The sequence below is a fragment of the Zophobas morio genome, unplaced genomic scaffold, assembly GCF_036711695.1.
Source record: "Zophobas morio isolate AGI-343-1 ecotype UQ-CSIRO unplaced genomic scaffold, CSIRO_AGI_Zmor_V1 ptg000018l, whole genome shotgun sequence".
Taxonomy (NCBI): Eukaryota; Metazoa; Arthropoda; class Insecta; order Coleoptera; family Tenebrionidae; genus Zophobas; species Zophobas morio.
In genome coordinates this window covers 1358054-1370526 of record NW_026972123.1, presented here as the reverse complement: position 1 = coordinate 1370526, position 12473 = coordinate 1358054, and the positions used below count along the sequence as shown (strand labels likewise).

The following is a 12473-nucleotide window of genomic DNA, read 5'->3' as shown; positions in this document are numbered from 1 at the left end:
GTGACAGTGATTTTTTTTAATTATCATTATGTACTTCAAATGAAAGGTAGAAAAATTGCAAATCAAAAATTGAAAAAACGAAAATTTGAAAAATTGAGAGACTGAAAAATCTAAAATTGATAAACGAAAAACTAAAAAAAATGTGAAAGTTGAAAAATCGAAAAATTAAATTTTGCAATTTTTCCATTTTGTTTTTTATTCGAATAGTTGAAAAATCGAAAAACTGAAAAAACGCAAAAAATTAATGAATCGAAAAATTGGAAAGGAGAAAATTTTTAATTAATTTATTTAAAATTGGTTCAATAAAAATTATTACTATTATTATTGAAAGAGGCGAAATCGAAAAATTGGAAAACCCAAAAATTGAAAGATCGAAAAATTGAAACATTACGAATCAAAAATTGAAAAATTAAAAATCAAAATTTGAAAAATCGTGAAAGTGATTTTTTTTTTAATTATTATTATGTACTTCAAATGAAAGGTAGAAAAATTGAAATTACAAAAATTGAAAAAACGAAAACTTGAAATATTGAGAGACTGAAAAATCTAAAATTATTAAACGAAAAACTAAAAAAAAAATCTAAAAGTTGAAAAATCGAAAAATTAAATTTTGCAATTTTTCCATTTTGTTTATTCGAATAGTTGAAAAATCGAAAAACTGAAAAAAAACCCAAAAAATTTATGAATCGAAAAATTGGGAGGGAGAAAATTTTTAATTAATTTATTTAAAATTGGTTCAATAAAAATTATTATTATTATTAAAAGAGGCGAAATCCAAAAATTGAAAAATCGAAAAATTGAAATTGAAACATTACAAATCAAAAATTGAAAAATTAAAAATCAAAATTTGAAAAATCGTGAGTGATTTTTTTTTTAATTATCATTATGTACTTCAAATGAAAGGTAGGAAAAATACAAATCAAAAATTGAAGAAACGAAAACTTGAAAAATGGGGAGGCTGAAAAATCTAAAATTGAAAAACGAAAAACTAAAAAAAAATCTGAAACTTAAAAAATCGAAAAATTTAAATTTACAATTTTGCAATTTTTCTTCGCTTTGATTCGAATAGTTCTGTTTTTCAACAGAACATTACTAAAAAATCGGAAATGATCCAAAAATCGAAAAACTGAAGAAACGAAAAATTGCAAAATCGAAAAAAGTAGAAAAGGAGAAAAAAGAAGGAAGTGAAAAATCGTATGCGTGATTTTTTTTTATTATCATTATGTACTTAAAATTGAAGCAACGAAAACTTGAAAAATCGAAAAACTCAAAAATTGGAAAAGATTGAAAAATCGAAAAACTGAAAAACCGAAAAATCGCAAAATCGAAAAAGTAAAGAATCCAAAAATTGCAAATCGAAGAACTAAAGAAACAAAAAACAAACATTGAAGAACTACAAATCAAGGAACTTAAAAACCGAAAAAAATTAATGGATTGAAAAATTAGAAAGGAGAAGAAAGTCGAAAGCGAAAAATTGGAAAACCCAAAAATTGAAAGATCGAAAAATTGAAAAATTAAAAATCGAAAATTGAAAAATCGTTAAAGTGTGTTTTTTTTTTTAATTATCATGTACATGCTTAAAATGAAAGCTAGAAAAATTTCAAATAAAAAATTGAAGAAACGGAAGCTTGAAAAATGCAGAAATTGAAAAATTTAAAATTGTGAAACGAAAAACTAAAAAAAATCTAAAAGTTAAAAAATCGACAAATTAAGTTTTACAATTTTTCCATTTTTTTGATTCGAACAGTTGAAAAATCGAAAAAGTACAAAATCGGAAAAAATTGAAAAGTTAAAAAACTAAAAAACAATTTTTCGTTTTTTCAGTTTTTATACTTTTCAATTTATCGAGATTTCTATCTTTCGGTTGTTCAGTTTCCCAATTTTTCGAAGTTTCCATATTTTGATTTCTCTGTTTTTCGATTTTTCGACTTTCCAGCTTTTCGATTCTCCAATTTTTCGATGTTTCGATTTTTCAATTTTTCGTTCTTTCTGTTCAATTTCTTGATTTTCAGTTTTTCGAATCTGCACTTTTTCAACATTTTAATTTTTTTTTTTTTAATTTTTCGAACACTCGATTTTTCAATTTTTCAGATTTTTAGATTTTTGATTTTTCAGTTCTTCTTTTATTCTATTTTACATTTTTCGATTTCTTGACTACTTGGTTTTTGATTTTTAAAATTTTTTGGTTTTTTGATTTTTAGATTTCTCAATTTTTCAAGTTTTGATTTCTTAATTTTTCAACATTTCAGTTTTGGTAATTTTCCAATTTTTCGATATTTCACTTTTAAGGATTTTAAAATTTTAGATTTTTGAATTTTTCGGTGTTTAAATTGCTCCAGTTTTTCGATTTTGCCAACTATTCGAATTTGGATCTTGTAATTTCACTGTTTTTCGATTTTTCAAGTTTTCGATTTCCTAATTTTTTGCCCCTTCTGTTTTGTAATTTTTCAGTTTTTCATTTTCTAATTCGAAGCCAGAAAAAATGCAAATCTAAAATTGTGAAACGAAAACCCAAAAATTGCAAAATCCAAAAACTGAAAAATTTCACATTGAAAAAACGAAAAGTTATAAATAAAATTAGAACAATAAAAATCCGAAAAATTTAAAAAATTAAGAAAATTAAAAAATTGGAAATTAAAAAATTGAAGACGTGAAAAATTGGAACAACAAAAATTATAAAATCGGAACGTTTACAAAACGAAAAATTGCAAACAGACAATTTCAAGGAATGAAAAATTAAAAATTGAAAAAATAAAAAAAAATTTATTAAATCGAAACGATGAAAACTTGAAAAACTGCGAAGTTAAAAATCGAAAACTCCAGAAACTCATCGAAAAAATGCAAAATCTGAAAATTGCAAACCGAAGAACTGAAGAAACCAAAAACAAACATTGAAAAAACGCCAAAACCAAAAAAATGGAAGACCCAAAAATTGAAAAATTAAAAATCCGAAAAATTTAAAAAATTAAGAAAATAAAACTCAAACGAAAAATTACAAATTAAAAAATTGAAGAAGTGAAAACTTGAAAAATTCAGAAACTGAAAAATTTTAAAGTTGAAAAATCAACAAATTAATGTTACAATTTTTCCATTTTTCCATTTTTTTTTTTTTGATTGGGATAGTTGAAAAATCGAAAAACTAAAAAATTGGAAAAAACTGGAAAAAGTCAAAAAACCGTTTTTTCAATTTTTATAGTTCTCAATTTATCGAGATTTCTATCTTTCGGTTGTTCAGTTTCCCAATTTTTCCATGTTTCCATATTTTGATTTCTCGGTTTTTCGATTTTTCGACTTTCCAGCTTTTCAATTTTCCAATTTTTCGATGTTTCGATTTTTCAATTTTTCGATTTCCCAATTTTTCGTCCTTTCTGTTTTGGAATTATTTCAATTTCTTGATTTTTCAGTTTATCGATTCAGTTTCCTGATTTTTTGATGTTTCAGTTTCTCGATTTTTCATTTTTCGAGTCTACACTTTTTCAATATTTTAATGTTTCACTTTTTTAAAAAATTTCGAATACTCGATATTTGAATTTTTCAGATTTTTAGATTTTTGATTTTTAAGTTCTTCTTTTATTCTATTTTACATTTTTCGTTTTTTAAGTTTTTCGATTTCTTGACAATTTGATTTTCGATGTTTTAAATATTTTGGTTTATTGAGTTTTAAGTTTTTGATTTCTTAATGTTAAGAATTTTAAAATTTTAGATTTTTAAATTTTCGGTGTTTAAATTGCTCCAGTTTTTCGATTTTTCCAACTATTCGAATTTGGATTTTTCGGTTTTTGGCTATTTCGATTTCTGAATTTTTCAATTTTTCCATGTTTTGATCTTGTAATTTCACTGTTTTTCGATTGTTCAAGGTTTATTTCGTAATTTTTTTGCCCCTTCTGTTTTGTAATTTTTCAGTTTTTCATTTTCTAATTCGGCTTTTTAAATTTTGGATTTTTCGATTTTACAACATTTCGATTTCGCAATTAAAAATCGTAAAAGTAATTTTTTTTTTAATTATCGTTACGTATTTAAATGAAAGCCAGAAAAAATGCAAATCTAAAATTGTGAAACGAAATCCCAAAAATTGCAAAATCCAAAAACTGAAAAATTTCACACTGAAGAAAAGAAAAGTTATAAAATGAGAACCTTGAAAATCCGAAAAATTGAAAAAATAGAAAATAATAGAAACTCCGAACATTGAAAAACGAAAAATTGAAAACTCGAGATATTATAAATACAAAAATTGCAAAATCTATAAATCGAAGAAATAAAAAATTTAAAAATGGAAAAATTGCAAAATCTAAAAATTCAAAAAGTCGGATTTTTTTGGCTGCACTTCAACGGTAAGGGAGGTTCTGTCGAAGTTGTGTCAAAACGGCTGTTTACATGGATTTCTGAAACAATAAAAAATAAAAAATGTCATTAGAAAGACACATTTTACAATGTTTTAAATCTTAAATTTTACTCTTCTGGCAAAATAGAATTCAGTTCCCATTTTAAAGTAAATAGAGAAAATAGTGAAATAGAGAAAAAGGTGGGCGGGGCTGAGTTTACCTTTTTCTTATAGAATCTTATAAGCAAGTAGTAGCCCCGCCCACCTACCCCCTCTTCATTCCAGTGCCTACTCTTAATGTTGTTCAGTCTTACCTCAGCAAATACTAGCCCCGCCCACCCGGCCTCTATGTTCTTATGGGGTGTGTCATTTGATAAAGTAAGAACTAATTATGTAATATTCCTAAATTATTATTATTATGTAGTCAATGAAGAAAAAAAAAACAATAAAGTAACCAAGAACGTGTACAATTAGGGCAAAAAATAGTCTGTCAAACCACTGCTCGGACGCAACCGTAATCAGTGTAATCACATTCACGTGATTTTTTACGGTTTTGATATTTTTAACCGAAATTAATAGAGCGTCATTAACCCATCCATTTTCGTTCCCGACGTAGAGCATAATCATTCGTCGGCCGCGTGATAGTAGGGTTTTTAAAACACATTTGAATGAATTATTGACACTCATTTTCTTTTTAATTTTCGAATTATTATCATTATTGTCATTAAGCAAAATACGGTGGGTAATGTATCCATTATTCTAAATATTTAAATTTTAAGTAAATAGTTGTTGGTGTTCAAAATTTGTATTTTTTAGTCACAAAAAAAAGACGTAATTTCGCATTCACAGTCCCCATTTCCAGCCGTCCCAATTCAACTACCTTCCCGCCCTCCTCAAAGATCTCAAACGATCCTAATCGATTGATTTATGTCTTCCACGCGAAATTGTCGTCCACAGCTGCCGTCCAAATTGTCTCGATTAAAAGATTATTTATGTCCGCGCGACGTTCACAACATCGCACCACACACCAACAATAATTATCATCATCATCATCATCGTCGGCACGCTCTCGTTAATTACCCCATAAAAATAGTAATAATTCATCAGAGACCAACTCTTCTTTAACGTTCCGCAGACATAAAGTCGTCGTCGGACTCGTCTAAGGAGCCCCTCGGCCAGGCGAAGAAGACGACGTGGGCGAGCATCGCCAGCCAGCCGGCCAAACCCCAGCTGACCGTGCAGAACCAGGGACTGAAGAAGAAGGGCCCCGGGATGCCGCCGGGGCCGATCGTGCCCGGCAAGCACAACATGGACATCGGCACGTGGGACACGAACAAGAGCACGCCGCCGCAGCTGCCGATCGTCAACAGCACGGCGAAGAGCATAGCGCCAGCGGCGGCGGCGGCGGCGGCCGCGATGAGCGTCAGGCCCGGCTGGAACGGACCGCCGACGACGAGGCCGGCGCCGCCGGCAGCGCCGAGGCCCGGACCGCCGCAGCACCCGATGCAGTCGTACCAGCCGCCGGCGATGATGCAGCCGCACCTGCCGCCGCCGGTCAGCATGCCGAACATGCACACGGTAAGGATACACTAGGTCAATCAAAAATGTCAGATTTGACAGATGCGAAAGTGACGTTTGGTTTCATGGCTGGCTGCGATTGTATGAGTGGAAACGATGATGTGTAATGTTGGTTGCCTATCTAATTTTCAGCTAATTCACACACAAAAAAAGGTGAATTTATACGTAGATGGCGCCACAAACATCGATGTATTTTATCTGTGAAGACGTACGTGATATAAATTCTGAAAGGAGCGTTTCAGCAGTTTCAGCGGGTTTTACTCGTTTGTTGAAATCAATTTTTCAGCGCTTTCGTAGGTCAATATTTTATTAGTGCGGAAGAAATCCACTAGAGGACGATTTTGTTGATAGTATCACGGCCAACTGTATTAATACATATGGCCATCCCAATTCGTATAAAAAGTTGATTCTTTGACGTTTCCAGAATCGTTAATCAGGCAACGACATCTGTTGAGTGCAATTATGAACTTGGTTGGCAAATAATTGTCAAAATGACGTTTTAAAATATCACGTTTTTCTGAAAGTGTAGATAATGGCACAAGAACATTAATGATATTACTCATATTATTTAGTTTTGAAATAAGATAGATATATTTTTACAAAACGAAAATTATTTAACAAAAAGGAAGGTACATATTCATAATTTTAAAACTTTTCTGCTGGTGGGTTAGTTACAGATCGTTATTTTCTTCAACCAGTCTGTTTGTTCCAAACAAATATTATCAATAACTGGTTTCACCGTTGCTCGAATCACACCCACCCACCCTCTATTTTCTTAGGAATATGTTATTTACTAAAATCAGTTTTTTTGTTAGCAAACACTAGCCCCGCCCACCCGCCCTCTCTTACCTTGTAGGATATGTCATTTGCCACCGTTAGTCTTACCTTAGCAAGTCCTAGCCCCGCCCACCCGCCCTCTAGTTTCTTGGAAGGTATGTGATTTGCCAAAATCAGTATTATCTTAGCAAGTACTATATTGTATATTGAAGCGGCAAAATAAATGATTAAACAATAATTAAATACTACTTGCTAAGATAATACTGATTTTGGCAAATCTCATACCTTCCAAGAAAATAGAGGGTGGGTGGGCGGGGCTAGTATCTGCTAAGATAAAACTGATTTTCGCAGTTTTGACATTTTCAACTATTTTTCAACTATTTCAGAAAATTAGTTGAAGACATTTTTTTGTAATTTCCAAAAATTTTTTATCCGAAACAGTTAAAAGACGATCTGATCCAACGGAAAATAGTTGGCTTATAGATAATTTTTCGCAGATTACGAATCTAAAATATTTTTCACGATTTCTCTTCAAATAACTGAGAAATGCGAGAAAAGGAGTCCAAAAATTCCCAACATTTCCAAAAAATTCTAAAACCGTTCCAAATGGCTTTATTTGAGAGGAAAACATTGACTTTCTAGTTTTATAGAATACTAAGCGCAAATTTACCTTATGAAATACTAGCCCCGCCCACCCACTCACCCTCCATTCTCTTAAAGAGTATGTCGTTTGCCAAAAATTGCCTTATTTAAGCAAGTACTAGCCCCACCCAGCCACCCTGTATTTTCTTAGGGATGTTTTTTACTGAAATCAGTTTTTTTCTTAGCAAATACTAGCCCCGCCCACCCGCCCTCTCTTACCTTGTAGGATATGTCATTTGCCACCGTTAGTCTTACCTTAGCAAGTACTAGCCCCGCCCACCCGCCCTCTAGTTTCTTGGAAGGTATGTGATTTGCCAAAATCAGTATTATCTTAGCAAGTACTATATTGTATATTGAAATGGCAAAATAAATTATTAAACAATAATTAAATACTACTTGCTAAGATAATACTGATTTTGGCAAATCACATACCTTCCAAGAAAATAGAGGGTGGGTGGGCGGGGCTAGTATCTGCTAAGATAAAACTGATTTTCGCACTTTTGACATTTTCAACTATTTTTCAACTATTTCAGATAATTAGTTGAAGACATTTTTTTTGTAATTTCCAAAAATTTTTTGTCTATAAAGCGAGTGATCAAAAATTAAAACAGGGTGGGTGGGCGGGGCTTATTTGAAGGTTTTTTAAGTGTTAATTGGACTTCTTGATAAAATAAAACTTAATCTTCTTAGAGGAAATTACATAAGGACCCGGGGTGGGCTAGTGAGGACCCGGGGTGGGCTAGTTAGCATCATGCTTGCCCGCTACACCTTGGGTCGTGGGTTCGATTCCCGCCATGGCTCTGGGTGTAACGTGTATGTCCCGTTCCCCTGTAATTGGGCCTCAGTGCCTGTTGGGGGACGTAATTAATAAAATAAAAAAAAAAATAAAATAAATAAGCCAATGAAATTCAAAGGCGGAGTTGGGTGGGGTTAGTTTTATATTTTTGTCCATTTTTCTATTGTTTGTCAATTGAAAATCCACTTATCGTCCAATGAAATGAGTCATCAAAAATAAAACAGGGTGGGTGGGCGGGGCTTATTTGAAGTTTTTTCAAGTGTTAATTCGACCTCTTGATAAAACAAAATTTAATCTTCTCAGAGGAAATTACATAAGCCAATGAAATTCAAAAGCGGAGGTGGGTGGAGCTAGTTTTATATTTTTGTCAATTTTTCTATTGTTTGTTAATTTAAAATCCACCTTTCGCCCAATAAAATCTATGATTTAACAAAAATAGGGTGGGCGGGCGGGGCCTCTGTGAATTTATTTATTAAGCGTAAATTCGGCCACTTGAAAAAATAAAATTCAATCTTTATCTAAGAGTAAATAAAATAGGCCAATGAAATTCAAAGGTGGAGGTGGGTGGGTTTAGTTTTATATTCTTGTCTCGTTTTCTATTGTTTGTTAATATGAAATCTACTTTTCGGCCAATAAAATCAGTGATTAAAAAAAACAGGGTGGGTGGGCGGGGTCTTTTTGAATTTATTTATTAAGAGTAAATGAAATAAGCCAATGAAATTTAATACCGGAGGTAGTTGGCGTTAGTTATACCTTTTTTTTTGTCAATTTTTTTTTCTTGTCTCCTTTTCGGTGATTGATTTTATTCCAATCTGAATAAAATTATTAATCTTATATTGAACAAGAATAAAATCAGAAGAATGACAACAGCACGAGTGGGTGGAGTTAGTACTTGCTAAGATAAGACTGATCTTGGCAAATGACATACCTTCCAAGAAAATAGAGGGTGGGTGGGCGGGGCTAGGATTTGCTAAGATAAGAATGAGTTTGGCAAATGACATATTTTCCAAGAAAACAGAGGGTGGGCGGGTGGGGTTAGTTCTTACTAAGATTACACTGATTTTAACAAAAAAAAAACTTACGATTAGCGCTTTTTTTACTTTTTCACATTCTAGATTCTATTATTAATTTCCATTTCCACTCGACAGAAGAACATAATTAGCCCCGCCCACCCACCCTGTCTCCTTTTCGGTGATTGATTTTTTCCAATCTAAATGAAATGAATGATCTTATACTGAACAGAAATAAAATTAGTCGCTATTTGAAGTTTTTTTTAACCGTAAATTCGACCTCTTGATAAAATAAAATTCACTTGCGAAGGTGGGTGGGGTTAGTTTTATATTCTTGTCTATTTTTCTATTGTTTGTTAATATTAAATCTACTTTTCCTCCAATAAAATTAGTGATCAAAAAGAAAACAGGGTGGCTGGGCGGGGCCTTTTTGAATTTTTTTATTAAGCGTAGTTTCGGCCACTTGACAAAATAAAATTCAATCTTCATCTAAGAGCAAATAAAATAGGCCAATGAAATTCAAAAGCGGAAGTGGGTGGGGTTAGTTTTACGTTTTTGTCAATTTTTCTATTGTTTGTCAAGATAAAATATAAAAGTGAGTGGTCTAAGAGAAAATAGAGTGGATGGGCGGGCCTTATTTGAAGTTTTTTTAACTGTAAATTTGACCACTTGACAAAATAAAATTCAATATTTATCGAAGAGTCAATAAAATAAGTCAATGAAATTCAAAGGCGTAGTTTTAGCTTTTTGTCTATTTTTCTATTATTTGTCAATAAAAAATCCACTCATCATCCAATCAAATCAGTGATCAAAAAGAAAACAGGGTGGGTGGGCGCGGCCTACTTGAAGTTTTTTTTTTAAAACGTAAATTCAACGTCTTGATAAAATACAGTTCAATGTTCATCTCAGAGTAAATAAAATAACCCAATGAAATTCAAAAAATAGGTGGGGTGGGGGATAGACATTAGGCTCCGCCTCATAATTGCAAAATCCATATTTCCTTGCAAAAATTTACCATTTTAGACATGTTTTAAGTTTCTTGTTTTCGAAATAAGTCTACACATATTAAGAAAAAAAGGCAGCATGTGGCCCCGCCCACCCACCCAATCTCAATTGTGATGATTTTTTTTTATTCGCCGTGAACCAAGGGGGTGGAGCTTAACTGCAAAATCTTTATTTCTCTACGAGAAATTAAAAACATATTTTTGGGAATCGTGTTGATAAAAGAATATTATGTATATTATTATTATTCTATATTTTGCCAAAATTTTCTCAAAATTTCCAAAATGAGAGATTTTAATATTAAAGATATTTTAGAAATTGACTTGAAAACAGAATACGTAAATTCGGCAAAAGTTCGATTTTTCAAAATATTGAAATTTTTGACATTTTTCTCAGAATTTTTTAAAATTATCTAATGACACTCTGTTACTGATTTCGACCTCTGGAAGTGTTTTTCGGCTTCATTCTTTTGGAAAATTCCTACCATTTTCCCGGACTTATCAAAATGAGGTACGGCAATTTTTTGGAAATTTTAAAAATGTTACATTAAAACCGAATATTTTGAAAATCTTGCTGTGGGACAATTGACAGGTTACATTTTTCGATTCAGCTTGTCGATATCTATATTTTAGAATTTTTGTGGATTTTTAGGCAAATTCCCGAAAGTTAGTTTTTCAAGATCTTCAAATTTTCCACCTCTTCCAGAGCACTTTTGAAAATTGTCGAATGACTTTTTTCGTTGATTTCGACTTCAGTTTTCAGGAAATAACTACCATTTTCCCGGAATTGCTAAATTGAGAGATTTTAATATTCACGATATTTTAGAAGTCGACTTTAAAACAAAATCTTTCGAAAATCGGGGTCCGGAAGCATCAACAAGCTCTTTTTCGGATCGTCTTGTCAAGATCTATATTTTAGAATTTTTTGTGGATTTTTAGGCAAGTTCGGCAAAAGCTCAATTTTTCAAAATATTGAAATTTTCGACATTTTCCCGAGCACATTTGAAAATTATCTAATGACTTTCTGTGCCGATTTCGACCTCGCTAAGTATATATATCTAGTATTTCTATATGTACTGATTTTTGTCCAAATAAATGAAAATCGATGAATAGAACCATTGAAAATTACCTTAGATGACACTAGCCGCATTCAGATAAGTATTGCAGTATTATCAGTTTTTTTTTTAATTTGAAAGTTTCGCTTTGGTAATCAGACCAATACGCCAAAATTGAAGCGAAAAAATATGTCAAAATTATTTCTGCTTTAAAACTTCACTGCTTGTTCAACTATGTGATAAAAAAAAACCAAGTCAACAAATATAACGGGCGATTAAAAAGTTTTTAGATTAGAGTTGGCCGTGGAAATATTTGTTATGTTTTTGATTAAACTGCAAATGTCATGCATAGCCTCATTTGCATTTCAATCATTTGAGTTTTTGACATTTGCATTTTAATCAAAGACAGGGCAAACATTTCCATGGCCAACTCTAATCTAAAAACTTTTTGATCACTCGTTATAACCAGAAAAACGCGAACGCTACCATCTTTGACTACTAGGACGCCATCTATAAAACGGATTGCGTGTTAAAAGTGACGTATGTGGTACAATTCAGTGACAATATATTTTGTATTTGACATTAATTACCGTAAATAATTCTTTTTCGTAAACGTTTAATTGGTTGCATAATTTGCAGGATATTAAAAGTTGCTAAAGTAATACAACACATTAAAAAAAAATTTCATTTATATATACAGAGTGTTGACTAAACATGCGGTAAAAGTTTAGGGGATAATTCCTTGATTTATTTAAAAAAATTGTCCTGGAATGATTTTCAGAAAAACGCTTTGTTTCGAAAATACGAGGTGATAAAAGTAAAACTACTCAAACCCCAGACTTAAATCCTTTGGATTTTTATTTATGGGTTCATTTGCAAACATTAGAAAATTAGGATCTGAGAAATCGGATTCAGTGGGCAGATTGGATATACAGGATGATTAAAAAATGTCGCACTAACTCAAAACAAACCGTTTTTCCAAAAATCATCCAAGGACAAAAAGATCCTGAATAGTCCAAGGAATAACCCCAGGAATTTTTGCCGCATGCTTAGTAAACACCCTGTATATTGTCCATTCAGCATTCTAGAATGTTCTATTGCGACACTGAAATTTGTTCTAAATAATAGGACACTCCTTGACTCAGTGCTTATTTGTTCCATATACACTTTACAACATTGTACATCAACACTTAAAATTCGAAACAAAAATTATAAAAAAAAATGTTAAAAGTAATGTTTTTTGACTCAATACTGCTTACTCTCTAATTTTACCTTAAAATATCACTTTTGGTC

The 12473-nt window shown here is 31.6% G+C and overlaps 1 protein-coding gene across 3 annotated transcripts in view; it reads left to right on the top strand.

Annotated features, from left to right (window-relative positions):
• Window positions 1–12473, top strand: part of LOC135130844 (YTH domain-containing family protein 3) — a 95833-nt gene that overhangs the window by 45661 nt on the left and 37699 nt on the right. For all 3 annotated transcript variants that reach the window (XM_064058277.1, XM_064058276.1, XM_064058275.1), the window contains one exon: window positions 5457–5899. In XM_064058277.1, coding sequence (XP_063914347.1) covers window positions 5457–5899 — 443 coding nt within the window. The remainder of the gene's footprint in view (window positions 1–5456; window positions 5900–12473) is intronic.